The sequence below is a fragment of the Sciurus carolinensis genome, chromosome 14, assembly GCF_902686445.1.
Source record: "Sciurus carolinensis chromosome 14, mSciCar1.2, whole genome shotgun sequence".
Lineage (NCBI taxonomy): Eukaryota > Metazoa > Chordata > Mammalia > Rodentia > Sciuridae > Sciurus > Sciurus carolinensis.
In genome coordinates this window covers 69,710,247-69,727,721 of record NC_062226.1, presented here as the reverse complement: position 1 = coordinate 69,727,721, position 17,475 = coordinate 69,710,247, and the positions used below count along the sequence as shown (strand labels likewise).

General features: G+C 41.2%; 2 protein-coding genes across 3 annotated transcripts in view; one reads left to right on the top strand and one right to left on the bottom strand.

Moving 5' to 3' along the window:
* The first annotated feature begins 876 nt into the window (after positions 1 to 876).
* Tmem252 (transmembrane protein 252) lies at positions 877 to 9,230 on the top strand. Of its 2 annotated transcripts, XR_007104929.1 has the most exons (3): positions 877 to 1,231; positions 4,257 to 4,559; positions 6,609 to 9,230. XR_007104929.1 is itself a non-coding variant. In XM_047524437.1 (2 exons), exons 1-2 carry the CDS (start codon positions 954 to 956, stop codon positions 4,504 to 4,506), a joined length of 528 nt encoding a protein of 175 aa, XP_047380393.1. In that variant the 5' UTR covers positions 877 to 953; the 3' UTR covers positions 4,507 to 9,230. The 2 variants fall into 2 exon arrangements, 1 of the variants encoding a protein (XP_047380393.1); XM_047524437.1 differs by having other exon boundaries at positions 4,257 to 9,230.
* A 529-nt stretch (positions 9,231 to 9,759) lies between these two features.
* Pgm5 (phosphoglucomutase 5) overlaps positions 9,760 to 17,475 on the bottom strand; it is a 181,977-nt gene continuing 174,261 nt past the window's right edge. Inside the window, exon 11 of the mRNA XM_047524436.1 lies at positions 9,760 to 11,239. Within this exon, the coding sequence (XP_047380392.1) occupies positions 11,150 to 11,239 (90 nt within the window). The 3' untranslated portion in view covers positions 9,760 to 11,149. The remainder of the gene's footprint in view (positions 11,240 to 17,475) is intronic.

Genomic DNA, 17,475 nt, shown 5'->3' with positions numbered 1-17,475 from the left:
ACCCAGTAGTCAGCGCTTCTGACATGTGTTTGTTTTGCATGGAGGTTGCAATATGCTAGGCACTTTAGAGAATGTTCTTTTATCAAATGCCTATGGCCTCATTTGAGAACAGGAAAGGAAGAACCAGGTTTGAATACTTCTAGCAAACCAGAAATGGCAGCCAGTGCTTGAACAATTGGGGAAAAAATATTCAACCCACACCTAAGTGTTCAACAGAAGTGACTGTGGGATCACAATATTCATTGAGGGAGGAAAGACAATGATTCCAAAAGCCTTGAAGAAATGTCTTTAAGTATAGAGGAGAAACCATGAAGGAAATAGTCCATGGAGGAATGCTAATTTCTTTAGCTTTTAGTGGAATATTACCCACTGATTAAGGGAGGATTAAGCGACCAGTGCCCTTGGAATCCAAAGACAAAAACTGGATGCGGTGGCACAGGTCTGTAATGTCAGCCACTCAGTAGGCTGAAGTCAGAGGATGGCATGTTGGAGGTCAGCCTCAGCACTTTAGTGAGAGCTTGTTTCAAAATGAAATGAAATAAAATAAAATAAAATAAAATGCAGCCCACTGGTAGAGCACTTGCCTAGCATGTATGAGGCCCTGGGTTCAATCTCCAGTACTACAAAAGAAAAAGAAAAAAAGATGAGGGACCTCTCTTCAATACCTTGGATCAATTGAGGGTCCCACCCACCAACAAAGAGCAAAAGGCTACGTGAAGCCATTCCTCCCTGCAGTACACAGTGTTGCATTTTTAGGTTCACCCTCTGTGGATATTACAGTAACTTTCAGTGGTTAATGAATAGCTTCACAGGGCCTGCTTGGTTTATTGTCCAAAGGCCAGTTGGTCCCAGAGCACATAAAGCTGTGAGCCGGGTAATGAGCACATTCTCTTGGGGCAAGCCTGGAAGCAGAGGAGTGGCAAGGTCAGGGTGCTGGATCCAGAGGTGCAAGGATGCAGAACAGAGCTGGCCTAATTCTCTGCACTCTTGCCCTCCTGACAGGCTTCCTGATGATCTGCCTGGGGGCCTTCTTCATTTCCTCCGACTCTATATTCCATTGTCAAAGAAACCTGATCATGGCGTATTCACTTCTGCCTCTGGGCTTTGTGATCCTTCTGAGTGGAATTTTCTGGAGCACCTACCGCCAGGCCAGTGAAAACAAAGAGGTGTTCAGCCATGCACTCAGACGATACCTTGCTCACGGGGACCTGCCCCTGGCCACAGTGGACAGGTAGGTGCTGAGAGTTGGAGGGAGCAAGAAAGGCTGAGGCTTGGAAAATTCTATGGTGGGGTCACTTACATGTCGTATGGGGATGTGTGTCTGGAACCAAAGCTTTATTGTTGTGAAATTACTCTGGTTAGTCATTAGGAAGATGCTGCTACCTCTGGGGAAAACCATGAAGGAAAAGGAATTTTCTTAGAGAAACACCACCCTCACCCCCACCACCACCCCTGGTGAAAACCCACCCAAGCCAACTTAAGAGGTCCAATGGCAAAGCTCTTTTGTTAGACCATGGGGGTGTCATGAGTTAGAGGGAGGAGATGATTCATTTTTCCCTAAAACCTGGTTACTAAGTTATAAGGAAAGTAAGTCCCAGACTGAATGTAGCCACACAATCAGTGAGCAAACAGATATAAAATTAGTTCTATAACCTCTGTGACTGGGGCAGTCCCAGCTATACTGTTCTTTGAGGAGTTCTGGTCTCACCTCATATGAAAGAGTCATTCAAGGCAAGAAGAGAATGTTCTAGAGTAACGTTCAGTTAACCTTATCACCTCACAGGCAACTGTTATCAAAAGAACAAAACAAGTATTGACAAGGACAGCAAGACATCAGCACCCTTGTGAATTGCTGGCAGGAATGTAAAATAGTGCAGCCACTATTAAAAAGAACAGTATGGAAGTTTCTTGGAGTAATGTATATAGAATTGCTATTTAATCCAGTGCTTCTATTTCAGGTATACACACAAAAGAATTGAAAATAGGGACTCAAACAGATGCGTATCTACCAATGTTCATAGCAGCATTATTCATGATAGCCAAAAGGTGGAAATAACCCAAATGTCCATCAATTATGTATGGAGAAATACAATGGAATATTACCCAGCCTTACCAAAGAAACGAATCATGGCAACTGCAACAAGAATGAGCCTTGAAAACATAATACTAAGTGAAATTGGCCAGTCATAAAGGACAGACATTGTGTGATACCTAGAGGAATCAAATGTGTAGAGACAGAAAGTAGAACAGTGGTTATCAGGGCCCACTGGAGCTGTGGTGGAAAATGAAGAACTATTGTTTAATGAGAACAGAGTTTCAGTTTGAAGTGACAGAAAATTTCTGGTGTAGGTTACACAACAATGTGAATGTACTTAATCCCACTGAACCGTACAGTTAAAACGAGTACATTTATGTTATATGTGTTTTACTATAAGACAAAAAAGATTCAGTTAAACTTATAATTAGTTACCTCCTAATTTTTGGACAGACAGGACCACTTAGGGATAAAATCTCAGGTATCATTCTGAAGGCACAGGCTGCAAGCATCTATAAATTCTTTCACCCTCTTCATGCAACAGTGGGGAATAGTAAAGTGTTTTAGTGATTCGTGTGCCTTAGATACATGTAATCTTAACTACGACAGTGCATTTGTGACATCCTTTATACAAATTAATCAGATACTAATTACAACAAGAAAAACCTATTTTCAATGCTCATCAGACTAACCAACCAGCATGGTCTCTGGGTTTGATTAAAAATTAAGATAACTGAAGTAAGTATAGAAGAGGCTTTCACAGTGATGATTTTGGGTTTTGGATAAATGTTAAGTGACTAGCTCTAGAGTGTGAGTTCTGATAGAAGTGACCATGTACCTTTAGGGTATAGTTTAAATTTGCTAACACGTGCATAATGTCACGCTGTGCTGAACTACTTGAAAGTCAGTCATGAATATCATGACATCCTAGTTTACTGCCTTTTCCTGCAGCACTCTGAGATGCACAGCTCACTCAGAATGGACAGCTAATCAAATCACGAAGTTATGTTTCTCAGAAGCTTTGCACTCAAAATGGGTACCTAGGTAGAGGGATCAAAGCACATTTCTCCAGTGGTAGAGTCCAGGGCCCTGGGAATGTGAATGGCAGCGCAGGGAGGGCGGGATGGGGAAAGGCAGATGGGATCTGCGGGCTGGTGGTAATCATTCTGGAGCCTCTCAAATCACTCCAGGGGACAGTTCACCTTTTTGTCCTCGGCACCCTTACGTGTACGTCCCATGACTCAGCCATGGCTATTCCAAGCTAAGGCTGAGATTTATGCCGTACAGTAGACAGCTTCTTTAGCTATTTGGCTTTGGGCCTGGTAACATTTTGGAATGGAGTTGCGGCCACAAATGGCAGTCCCAGTTCTGTTGTGGTTACACACCATAAACACTCCTTGTCGACACTGGACAGACCCGCTCTATAAATACACAAGTCAAACAAGCTCAACCCATCTCTCTTCCTCACCTCACTCTCAGCCCCAATCCCATTCATGTCAGAGAAGCCAGAAGGATTTAGCAATTAGCAAAGTTGGGAAGATCACCAATGAGACCTGGCATGAATGGCTCCTTTAGCCATTGGCCTATTGACATAGAAAGGACTGTAGCTGAAATCTGCATAAAGTTGTCAGTTGGAATGGTTTGAGAAATGAGTGAGTTTGTATGCTCCTTGGGAACTAACCGCTGAGACTTCAAAGGGTGTCAGAAAAAAAAAGTGGTGGCATCTGGTATAGTTAAGGGACCTGCACATAGTTGATTTTCATTCATTATTTTATTGACTGTGAAATTCTGACACAGCAAGGGCAGTGGAGTAGAAGATAATGGGTGTGAATAGGAACAAGGATGTGAATGAGCAAGTGCTGGCTTGAAAGAGGTCCACCATCAAAGTCCCCGTGTCCCCTCCCACTGGTAAGGATCTCATAATGAATGGCCCTGATTCCATGAGTGACTGAGCAAGAGAGAATTCATAGCCTGGAATAACAGGCTGGGAAAAAGCCAAATGAAGGATGCATTCAATGGCTGATAAAGAGAATCTTCTGGAAGGGCAGCACATTTTTTTCTAAAATGGGTGATGCCAGAGGAAGACCATCTGTTTCAAAAATCAATGTTTCTTAGCAGTTTAGTTTCACACAATGTGAGTCGAGAGAGGCAGACCTATGTCTCTTTGGCATTAAGGCTTAAATGACATGCATTACAATGTTTGTGGCATTTTGTCCCGCAGGCCAGACTTTTACCCTCCAGCTTACGAAGAGAGCCTCAATGCCCAGAAACATCCCTGTCCTGCAGAGGGAGAGGCCTTGGACATTCCTCCACCTCTGTACACAGAGACGGGCTTTGAACTCCAGGGTGAAAATGATGCCCACCCAGAGTCCCCACCATCCTACCAAGCGTCTGTAGCAACATCAGAGGATGCTGAGAGGCCCAGCCCAGCGCGGACGGCAGGACACACCCTCGTGGGAATCAGCTGCTAAGGAGCAAGGCAGCCTGGTTCAGTGGGAGGAAAAGAGGCACCGTCGGTAGCCAGGCAGGTGCATTTTGGGGCCTCTGGCAGAGTGTGGCTAGCACCAAGCAGACATTTCAGAAAACTAACTCCCACTCATCCCAAACCTTGGGAACCTTGGGGCCAGACAAGTTAAGGTGGTGCTAAGACATTTCTGCTCAGAGCAGCAGTTTGGTGGGACTATTCTCTCAACCTCAGTCCCAGAGAAGAATACATGTGGCTTGTTGGGACAGGTATCACCTAAGAATCAGAGAGGGAAGTGTGCTGGGAAGGAAAGAGCATTGTCATTTAATTTTTGGCTCAGCAATTTTTGTTAGCTGGCTTCACAATGACTCCCATGGACCACCAGAGTGACACAGTAATTCACACTGTGGGAGATAAAGCCTTTGGAACTCGTGACTCTGATTTTGCATGATTTTATTTTAACTTTGTGTATTTTTTCTATATGAAAGGAAAGCAACCAGAATACTCACTTTCAAAATGTTCAAACACAAAACGTTAAGTGAGTTATTTTTAAAAGAGTTTCTCATAGAAGCAGATAAATAAGATTTCTTACAGACTCAAATTGAATAGAAGAACACTTAATTCAGAAAGCACAGAGTTGGGGGTGGGGTGGGAGAATTTGTACCAGCCATAGATGGTATTAATTACAAGTTGATATAAATCTTGTGAACTTTTCAAAATATTGATGTGTAATCCAAGGAATTCCCCGGTAAATCTTCAGAATTTGAAAGATCAGAGCCTATACTGACACACCAAGATTACCAGGAAATTCTTTGTGTCTAAAGACAGAGATCGTGACTTCTAGGCTTGGGACACTTATTTTAAAACCCAATAATTCCTCCTCAGCTTCATTATATTTTATGGTATTTTTGATCCAAGAGGATAAGTCAGGTGGCAGAGTGCTGGAAAGAGACACAGCCTGATGCTTTTGAATTTGGATGAGGATATTGGTCCCTTTGGGCCTCAATTTTCCCTACCATGTGAGGTTTTTGTGCTGGGATTAACCCCTGACAGTTCTGGCATGCTTTTTATATGGCAGGCTCTGCTATGAACTCTTGTGTGTTATATAGCCCTCATTCCATCCTTGAGAAATAGGTGCTATGATTATTCCCATTTTACAGATGCATAAAACTGAGTCTGTGAGAAGTTAAGAAAGTTGTCCAATAATACACAGCATGTTCCAGGAGGGAGGGTGAAGGAGAATCTACAGAGAAAAGTGGGAGGAACTACTCTCTTTAGACTTCTGTGCCAGGGTAGCTGTGTCTTCTTTCTCTCCTTCCAGAGTACAGTTTGGATTTCTCTTCCCATTCAGAATATGGGCCATAACAGAAAATGGAGCTCTGGGGACTGACTGCAGTATCTTCCAGCCCTGGTAGAGGCCTCAAATGTGGCTTTAGGGTTAATGGACTTCTCAATTATAAAGTAAATAAGACTGCCTTGTTTTCTGCTGGGACCTCATCCAAGTGTGGTTTTCCTTCATCTGGTCATTATGCTAATGACGAAGGATGGCATCCTGATGGGTGACAGCCATGGTTACTGGCACAGGAGAGAGAGGCTTTGGATGGTTGAAAGGAAAGATGTAGATCTTTCAAGGAGGAGGGTTGGCAAGATGGGATGGCCAACCATGGCCTCCTTGTCCCCATCATTACCAAGTACACAGGGCAAGTATATCCTCACAAATACACAGGAAACCACAGAAAAGGAAACACTCATCCGTAAGGCATGGAGGTGGGACTGCGATTTGAATCCTTGACAACAATGGCGTAACTAGACATGAGGGTCATTCATGGTTGTCCAATAGCAAAGCAATTTATTCTTTCTTTCTCGTCATCTCTTTCCATCCTTCAACTAAGGAACTTTCCCTGAGAGTCTAAGCATGTTTACTGACCTGAATAAGCAATATCACTGGGCTTTTACCCACAGTTTGCATATATAATAAAGGATTTTTTTCCAACTATGGGAATCAGATGGAACAAATGTTAATATTAGTTTACAAAAGAAATTGTTTTAATCTCTTTATGGCTATAGATTTTGTACTCATTTTCTTTTTTGGTATTTTTTTTGTATCAGAAAAAATTCAGTAGAGGAACATAACTCAAAGTGCCATTCTTCATGTGAAACTAACACGGTATCAAGATGAGTTAATCAGTCTGCAAATCCAAACACAATTGAACACCAACTGTTGATTCGGAAAATAATCTGGATGCTTCTATTTCAAGAGAAATACTACAAGATATTTACTGGTATTTAAAAACATATGTACTCTGACTCAAGTGTTAAGAACATGAGTATCACCTAAAGCAAATCCAATATTTGTGATGTCTAATTATTAAAATCCACTGGATAAATCAGATGAAGGTGTCCTATTGTGGTGGATAATAATACTTTAGTCATTCCCTAATGAACTCACTCAGGGGTAATAGATATTGTATCTAGCTTTCCTTCCCAAATTTTTGATACAATGCCTGATGATGGATTGGGAATTATAATTCCATGAAGGGCATTTAGACTGTGAGAAAATGGAAAGAGGAAATCTCCTTATAGAAAATCTTTGCTTGTTCCTCTTCTCAAATGTGAATGGTAGGCTCTCTGGGCAATGGGAAAGGACAGTTTTCAGAGCTGATGATCCTCCAGTATTATAATCTCATGTTTCTTTGAGGAGCAAGTTTAAATAACTGCCACCACTACTCAGAAGTCGAGGATGACAAGATCAGTTATAAACTATGCTGTATCTTTTGCAGATCTGAGATGCACTGGGTTCACCTCTTCATGTGAAAACTCATGAGTGCTTCTACTAAGAAGCTTCAAGATTCTACTTAAATATATTATCTTTGATGAAGCAGTCCTCCTGCTCTAGCACGCAGGAAACATGCTAGGTGCTAAAAGACAGAGAGAGATGATCAAGACTTGGATTTATATTTCATGTCTTCTATCAAGTTCCATGACAACCTAGGCTGACTCACATACCAGTGAGTTGTCAACTGCATGAAATATTTCTTCTCCAGCTGGTTGGAGTGGAATAGGCATTCTGCTAAGCTCCGCTGCCTTGAGTAATCTCTTGCTCTTAGTAACTGTTGAAGGTCCAAACACTGATTTATCAGCAGTTACATTACATCATTTCCAAAGGCACACAGTTTCTCAGACCCTTCTACACTCAGGAATGGAAATCTCCTCAAGGCACAGGTCTGGGATTTCAGCCTCCACCTGTTTTGAGAGTACCCAGAACATAATCCAGCAACGGGACTGAGTTATCTGCTATGTCATTACCCATTTCTGCAAGTGCTTTCCAAATTCCCCACACCTGTCATAATTAATGAATCTGGCTGCCAAAGCAAATTTCATGCCTTCAGTTGACCCAGGGGTGGCCAGTCAAGTCACCATACCATGATCCTTGTTGTGGCTCAGCATAGCCAGCTCTTAGCCCAAGGTGCCAACCTGGGATTGTACACCAATCTGAAGCTTCCTGTGCAGGAGGCATTCATGGCATGTCCAAGCCCTTCAGCCTATAACATGTAGTATCATCCCATAAATACTGTGGATGTACCCTGTACCTTGGATCTGTAAGATTTGACAAATGATCTCACTTTAATGAAGGCTACCCATTTTTTAAATGATAGTTAATAAACTCATGAATCCTAGGTAAGGCAAAACTCCTTTTGTTCTGGGGAACTAGCTGACACACAGCAGGGTATTGAATGTCTATGGTTCCCTCTTGCACACATTGCATTTCCAAACCCCTCCTGAGTGGGTGGGGATACTGCCCTGATAGAGATTGACTACATTATGTATATTAGGGCTTGTCACCTTTCTGGAGGCACATGTTATAGTGAGTGAACACTCAGTGTTATTAGATCACCAGTGTGGCCCTAACAATCACCATGTTTCATCCATAGTCTCTTCTGAAATTGATTCTTGGGATTCACACAAAATTTCTTGGATCTCTCAAGTCATTTACTCATAAAGACTAGTGGTTGGAGTTCCATCTCTAAGAACACAAATAACATTATGCGGGGGACTGATTTCCTGTCTTCCACCTCTCCTGAGAATAAGGCAACAGAAGCTTGAATTTTATGTAAGGCAGAAATAAAAACTTGGCAATGTGATATTGAGTAGGTTCTAGAAAGAAGCTGTCATCCTAAAACCACTGAAGGACCTTCCCTTTGGCACTATAGCTGAGAAAAAAACTTTGTAAAAGTAGATGGTTATGGACCTGCTTCTTTCTATGGCTGCGCCCAAGTGCTTGCTCTCCGTGACACATCCCCGGGTTTACCTCAACCCAGCCATCCAAGCCGATCTCCCACCAGACTCAAAGCAAGTCTTCTCTCAACCAATCCTAGTTCCCAGTTCTGGTCTTTCTCCTTGCTCCTTTCACGCTAGTGATATTATATAAATAGTTACAAATCCCAAGAAGCCCTCTTCTTCAGGAAAACACTCATTCCTTGTGTCTTGTCATCTGTGAATTCCCACAGAATGCTTCATATGTCTCTATTATAAACATCTATGTCTACCTGATTTTCTGTGATTGTCACAGCCTCTTCTTCCTGACTTACTAATTTATAAGAGCAGAGTCTTATGCATCTCCCTACTGCACCTTAACCAGGGGTCTGCCTGAAGTTGTTGCTCAACCAATGCTTGCTGAATGAATGGATGAGTGAATGAGTGAATGAATTGAAGGGTGGACATATATTTGAGAAACACAATTCCATGTTGAAGTAAAGGAATAGAATATTTGAGTGGAGACTACATTTGAACTAAAAAGTTAGAGATGATCAAAAGTTCATCTTTGAAAAAAAAAAAAGTTTCTCACCCAGAATTCCATATGCTTAAGAATGCATCTGCCTGTCCTGATCAACACAGCACAATCACAATGAATGAATGCATAGATGCTTATTGGGAAACTGAAGACACAATAGGAACATAAGCTAAAAGGCAAATTTTATTCTATTGGTGTATTTCGTAACTGCTTCTTTTAAATCTCTTTTCTATTACTGTGAAATGAAGGCTGTTACCATGAAAGACTAGAGGCCATCTTAGTTTTTGCTGACTCCCAAAAGCAATCTTGAGCAATTTGCTTTTGCTGTTCCATTTATTTAATAAATTCCCTAGGTCATAATGATGAAAAGCAACCCTTGTAAGTATTCCAGAAGACAGATTTATCAGCACAGGTGACCACTCTTGGAGTTTCTCAATGGTGAAACAAATGAGCTGAAACCCATAATCCTTGAATAAGGTTAAAATAAGAATTTCTTTTTTTATTGGCTACTAAATGTCCTAGCAAGTTTTTGACAAAAGCACAGATAGAAAATGGAAACAAATGCCTTGCTGGGAATGTTTCCTTGCTCGCACTAACCTTGACTACAGCAATAACACATTGCTTAACAGTCAAAGTGCACTAGGTCACCTCGGCAAGTGACACCATCAGGATCAGTGAGCGTGCCGTTCCCAAGGAAGCAGATATACGCAAACAGGTCCAGGCCCAAGTGTCCTGGCTGAGTGCAGAGGCGCCTGCTAGACCTGCAATATTCTTTTCTCAGGCAAAGGGAGCCAGATGTGACCCTGTTTCCCCAGAATCCCAACTCTCTCCTCCATCTCATCAGGCCATACTGTCCACCAGTGACATTTTCTTCCAGAATCCATTTCACTTCCTACTTTTATAGCACTTCATTCTCTCTCTTTTAATAGCCATTACAAGTAAGATCAAAACTGGGTTTAAACAAATACATTAAAATAGGCCCTTACTGGGAAAGCCAGAGAGAGCATGCACATGGTGTGGTGGTACTTTTGTCTCCTTGGGAGGAATTTACGTAAACTCATGTATTAACCTCTGATGTCATTGGCAATGGGCCCCCCAGATTTAAGTATCTGTTTGCAGAGTCTTGTCAAGAAACTCCTTGCCACCTGCACAACAAATGACTGCATTCGAAGGAATGCCACCAGCTTCATAACTAAAATAACATTATGTACAAAATGAGAACCACCCTTTGATATGTTTTGTTGGAAGTGTGCCACTGTGATTTGTAGGAAGCTCTAGAAGATGTGAAAGGTGTGCAGGGGTGTTGGGGAGCATGCGCCATTAGGTGTTTGGTAGGCGTGAGGTGGGCTGTTAGGAGTTCTGACACCTTGTCTCCTTGTAGATCTAACCTGGGATGAAAAACTGACCCCCGCCCCCAATGCTGAGGAGGTCTTCTTCCTGCCCAGGAGCCCCAGTGGCTTAGGGTCAACTTAATTCTGGCACTGCTCTTTCTTGTGTGGTTTTATGACCTGTTCTCACATGGCACCAAAGATGTCAAGAGTTGTGATTAATGGGTTCCTTGTCCGCTTATTTTTTTTTTTTCTGCAAAGGGGAGGCCCCTTTGTATGATAAGATATAGATTCCAAATGATAACATGGCTTCCACAGACCACTAAAGATGAATTTGGAGGAATTGGACAAAACCAAAATGAAATGAATATTTTTTTCTTTTCCCACTCACCCCTTACCCCCCAACAGCAAAATATGTTTGTTTGTTTGTTTCCAAAGTCATAAGAGGCACAAACAGGTAGCAAGAAAGCATCGTGAAGCATCTCCGGCTGAGTGCTCTCTTTGGCCCTGGTGAGCGATTTCTCCTCCACTCAGGTGATGACAGTGGGTCCTCTGCGGCCAGTTCGCTCATGAATCTGGGATATTTTCAGTGCGATGGCTATGAGAGGGCTCAGCACTGCCTGGAAAAGAAGCAAGGACACTGTGAACAGCTTGAACCAGTCACGAGACAGAGTCTTGGGATGGATTTCTATAGCATCTGGCTTCAAACTCCAATTTGCTGCTCACAGGCAGCCATAGAGGGTAGGACAGCTAGCTGCCCCCTCTGGATCTTTGTTTTCTTCACCTGCAAAAGAGACTGGACTACTCAGAGCAGAAAATTAGGGTCAGAAGATGATGACTCCCAAAGTTTTACCAGCTCCAAAGAAAATTTACCCAATATAGGGAAGTGCACCAGCCAACCCTTAGAAGAACTTGAGAGCATTTAATGAACAGAGGATTGTGAATAAAGGAAGCTCAGAAAACTCCAGTGTACCTCTGGTATGACTCCTTCCCAAGTATATCCCCATCCTCCAGCCTCCACACACATGCAACTTGAGGATAAAAGTTTATCCTTCATCCTAAGGCCATCCTAGTAACCCAATGGTTCAAAGAAGATGGGCCAATGCATTGGCTAGTGCTACAGAGCTTACTGATCATTTCTTCCCATATTATAACACATGGCTCACGAGGCACCTTTATGCTTCCGAAGAGGAGGTGGGGGTGATATAGAAGCCTAAGGACCAGGTTCTTACATAAGCAAAGGACATAAAGAGGAGTAAGAATCATTTCTTGCCCTTTAGTGCTAATCCTACCATGGGAGTGAAGCACTGTTTTCCAAAGTGTGGGGCAAATACCACTTGTGATGATTTTAGATGGTGCATGGACACAGTGTTACTTGAAAAAGAGAGAAAGTTGGTCTCTTTTTCTTCAATCCTTTGCATTTCAACAAGGAGAAACTTTTTGTTGTCTTAGGACTTGCAAGACAATGCATATCTCAGGCAAGAATTACCTAACTAGAAGATCCTGTCAGTGAATATTTTTATTGAATTTGGCTTTATGGTGTGCTTATATTTATCAAGCGGTATTTTTTCCACGTAGAGCACTGATGTAAACATTCTACAGTAAATAAACAGATTGAAGTGAAGATGAAGTGAGTCAATATAAAGACAAATACTAACAGTGATGGTATTGATAGAAAAGAAGTTTGGGTATTACAGGGTAAGGGAGCAAACAGAGACTCCATGATTCCAGAAAATAAAGCCTGTGCTGGGAACTGGGGTTCCACCCATTTTCTAGAAATCACAGTACATCCTTAGATTTTGTATGACCCAAAGGAGTCTTGGGGAGAGGGCCCTCAAAATGCCCAAGACTGAATTTTTGCTAGCCTTGTGGAATGGGAACTTCAAGTTAACCTTCTATTTCTTTTTATTTTTTAATTAAATATTTTTCTTTTTTTTAAATTTGCTCTAGTTATACATGACAGTAAAATGCATTTTGACATATTATACATAAATGGAGTATAACTTCTCATTCTTCTGTTTGTACATGATGTAGAGTTACACCAATAGTGCAATCATATATGTGTGTAGGGTAATAATGTTCAATTCATTCTGCTATCATTCCTATCCCCATTCCTCTCCCCTCCCTTCACTCCACTTGGTCCAATCCAAAGTACTTCTATTCCTCCCTAGCTACCCCCTTTATTGTGAATTAGCAACCACATATCAGAGAAAACATTTGACCTTTGGTTCTTTGAGATTGGCTTATTTTGCTTAGCATGATATTCTCCAATTCCATCCATTTACCAGCAAATGCCATAATTTCATTCTTTTTTTTTCTTGTAATTCTTTTTTAATTTTAAAAAATTTGTTCTAGTTATACATGACAGTAGAATGCATTTTGACACATAGTACAAAAATGGAGCACAACTTCTCATTCTTCTGGTTGTACATGGTGCGGAGTTACACCACTGTTAGTGTAATAATACATGTGTAATAATCCACCGTCCTTCCAACCCTGATACCCCTTCCCCTCCTGACACTACCCTCTGCCCAGTCCAAAGTTCCTTCATTCTTCATCCCCCATTGTGGATCAGTATCTGCTTATCAAAGAAAACATTCCATCTTTGGTTTTTGGGTTTGGCTTATTTTACTTAGCATGATATTCTCCAGCTCTATCCATTTACCTACAAATGCCATAATTTCATTCTTCTTTAGAGCTAAATAATATTTCATTTTATATATATACACATATATACGCATATATATACACATATATATACATATACATACATATATATGTATACATATATATACATATACATATACGTATACACACACATATATATATATATGTATGTATATCACATTTTCTTTATCCATCCATCTGTTGAAGGGCACCTAGGTTGGTTCCATAGTTTAGCTATTATGAATTGAGCTTAAGCTTCTATTTTTAAGGATGTTAAAGCAGAACACTTTTTCTTCCTCAATCACATAGCAAAGTAAACACACATGTGTTGGAATGTGTGACCAAACATGAGGGCAGGAAATTTGATCCACTTGGGGCTAAGAATAGTGTTCACTGCTTAAGATATTCAGTACATATTTGTGAAATACATGATGATACATGAGTTTGATGTAAAAATGGCAAGGCAGATAGACCTCTACAGACACTCACGAAGGACATTCAGGACGTGTCAGAGGCATGGCCGTACTGGACTCTTACTGTCACAACTTTGATTCATGTAAATCCCTCACACTTCTCTCGCGTCATCAACCAGGCCTCATGGGAGGCGGTGTTGATTTTCCTGAGGTGACTGGAGAGACCCTTGGAATGGGGTGAAATAAGAGGGGTTAAAGCCTTCACATGAGAGTCTTCTCAGGTGAAGTGGGAAGTAAATGGTTTGAGAAACAGAAAAGTATGTGGGATGATCTAGTTTGTTTCCTTCATGTCAGACAAGAAAACTGAGATACAGAGAGGAGACAAGAGTGACTGAGGATGACACATCTGCTTAGTGGCTGAGCTGTGATGAGGTCCCCCCTACTGTTCTTTCCATGGTACAATTCTGATACAAGTTCTGTGAGTGACAAAGAAAACTAGAGAACACAAAAGAACCTAAGGGGAGGACTTCGAGAAACACCAGACAAGTTCCACGTTGGCTGCAGAGTTGGCTAGGACTGAGCAGCCAAGCATACTGACCAAGAACAGATGGAGAAGAGGAGTTCCCAGGTATGTGGGTCATGGTGAACTCACTGAAAGTTCTAAGATGATTCCCATGGATACAGGAAATAAATTAAGAGACTTTAATCAATTATGTTGGGAATAAAGACTTTTTTTTCTAATTCCAGTGCTTCTTAGAGACCATAGTTCTTCCACATTCAAGAATAGAAACAGTGAGTTTCTTGCTCCAAACCAAGGGACAATATACCCATTCAACAGTATTTACAATGTGACTCCAGGGTCCTTCTTCCATCTTGCAGGGTTTGTCAAATGCTTGCTGTCATCTCTAATTTATAAGCAAATCAGGCCACAGAGGGAACTGGATTCTATTTAAAAATTTGATATTTATCACAGATTTTTTTGTACTGTTTCTTAAATACAATATCTAAAAATATTGTATTGGGATATTTATCTGATTACTGAGCAATTTGATGCCTCTTCCCTTTATATTTTCCACCTAGCTAACCTCATCTGTTGTGGTTTGGATCTAGAAATATCTCCTGAAAAGCCTGTGTTTGGGAAGCATGATCCCCAATGCAGCAAGGATCAGGGATGGGACTTCTAGGCAATGATAAGAGCTATAACTTCATCAGTGGATTAATCCCTTTAATGGATTAACAATTTGGGTTACTGGATGGTAACTGTAGGCAGGTGGGGCAAGAGTGGAGGAACTGGGTTGCTGGAGGTGTGGCTTTGGGGACTGTATCTTGTCCTAGCTCCTTGCACTCTCTGCTTCCTGGCTACTATGAGCTGAGAAGCTTCCGTCTACTGTGCCTTTCTGCCATGATGTGCTGCCTCGTCTGGGGCCTAGAGCAAAGAAGTCAGCTATCTATGGCCTGAGATCTCCAAAACCATGAACCAAAATAAGCTTTTCCTCCTCTAAGTTGTTCTTGTTGATTATGTTGGTCATAGCAATGACAAACTGACTAACACATCATCTTAATCCTAGTCCTATATTAGGTTTTAACTTGTTCAAACTTCCTAAAAAGACAGATTTCTCCTTTTTACCTTTTCTTCATCTTCTCTCTTGTTGATGTCTTAATCTATAGTGGTCATGTCAATTAGAGCCATGAAACAAAACTGACAAACTGAACTTCTTATTCTGACAGCAACAGGCAGGATGGATGCAAATGAATGGACCGTCACAAGACTCAAAGTAAATAGTTTAGTGATTTAGGGGAGAAAAACAAAACCATACACAGAAACATAATCACTTACTTAAGCAAGATTTGTCATAATTTGTGGAATGTAGCGCTAAGCTGGTCTCCATGAAGAAAGCGCACTTTGAGGACCAGGGAAGTATCTTGATGGGGAAGAGTGGGTAGGAAATGGTGATGAGAGTGGAGAATGGGTGGATAGTGATGGGAGTACTTATCACAGGATATCTTTGAGGCAGGTAATATAACCCAGACGATGCTGATCTTCCTGCAACACAAAACACTGACATCCCAGCATCTAAAAACTAGGGCTTTAAAATAAATGCATTTTCCCTGATCACTAGAACTGAGTAACATCAACACTTGGGTTCAAACCTACTAAACCTAGCATGCCAGATTTTCTCTCAATTTCATTCAAATCTTTGGTTTTTATCCATATGATATTTGCTTAGTTTAAAGCAGTGGTTCTCAAACTTGGATATGCACCAGGATTGCCTTAGAGGGTCTCTTAAAACGCAGATGCTAGGCTCCTCTTCCTGATTTTGTTATTCATGAGGTCTAGGGTGGGGTACCTATTGGCAATTCTAGCAAGTTCCCAGGTGATCCTGATGCTGCTGGTCCAGGGACCAAACTCTGAGGACCACTGCTCTAAGGCACTGGGTATTCCAAGGGTACTATGCCTGTGAAATGCTTTGCTCCAGGTAAAGTCTAGGTTTCCCTGTTATAGTTCATGATTCTAACCTCCTGGTCACAGCTGACTCTCTTGAGTTATAGGCAGCCAACTCATAGGCCAGGTAGCCACCTACAATACAGCCTGGGCAAAAACTTGAACTAGATGATGGGATTTTTTTCCTTCATGGATTTGAAATGGTAAGAAATAGGAGGTTAGCAGTGGGAATTAAATTGTGAAGTTACAGTTACTAACCATCATGGCACAAAGTTCCTTGGCAATCCAGGCATACATACACGAAAGGAGAGACTGAGAGAGACAATAAAAATTACAAAAAAGGAGAATGAAACCAAGATAAGTTAAGAATTAAACAGAGCAGAGAAATACTGGCATGAATTCCAGTAATCTCTAAGGTAAAAATCCATTAACTCCTGCTGTGAGGGCCTGAGTTGATAACTATGCCTCAGGCTAGTCTCTATGACTTGGTCCAAAATTGACCCACTCATGGATTTCTTCAGCTAACTTTAATTTCTTTGTGCACTGAAATAAACCATCAATTTAAAACAAATTAAAATAAAATTGAATAAAATAAACACCCAAAGTGTGTTTATTATTATTATTTTGAGGAACCACCACTCTTTTTTACTACCAGTAAAGAATTTTATTTCCCTTTTATAACCTCTTGCAAAACAAAATTAACTTCCCTACCAACCCAATTCATGGTACTATATTCTCTTTTCTGCTACAGGTTAAGTATCCCTGGTACAAAAAATGTTTGGGACCAGAAGTGTTTCTGATATCAGATTTTTTGGATTTTGGAATAGTTGCACATATAAGGCCAAGTTTAAAGATAAAATTCATTTATAATTCATATATCCTCATAAACATAGCCCGAAGGTAATTTTGTACAATATTTTTAGTACACCTTTATTTTGGCTCCAACCCATCACATGAGGTCAAGGTGTGGAATTTTCCACTTATGGAATCATGACATGCTCAAAAGGTTTCAAATTTTGAAGTATTTTGAGCATTGGAAATTTGGATCATAGATGCTGCACCTGTCCTAGTAGATCCCACCAAGCTCTCCATCAGCTTGGCTGGAAGCCCTCTGGTGAGTCTTTCTCTTTTCCACACATCCAAGTAGTTGCCAGAGCTTCCAACTGTGTTCCCACAATGGCTGCCCATCCACTTTCTCCTTCTCAGTCCCAAGGTTTTTTCCTTAACACAGTGCTCTACCATCTCTGGTTTGCAGGAAACTGCCAACTTCTCAGTCTCAACTGTGTAAGCCTCTTTTTAAAAGGAAGAAATTCATGTGATCCTCTGATGTTGA

Excerpts from the sequence above, each read along its gene's own strand:
- Tmem252 (XM_047524437.1), top strand. The coding sequence starts at position 954 with ATGCAGAACAGAGCTGGCCTAATTCTCTGCACTCTTGCCCTCCTGACA. Across the intron at positions 1,232-4,256 it reads CCCCTGGCCACAGTGGACAG|GCCAGACTTTTACCCTCCAG; the intron begins GTAGGTGCTGAG and ends TTTGTCCCGCAG.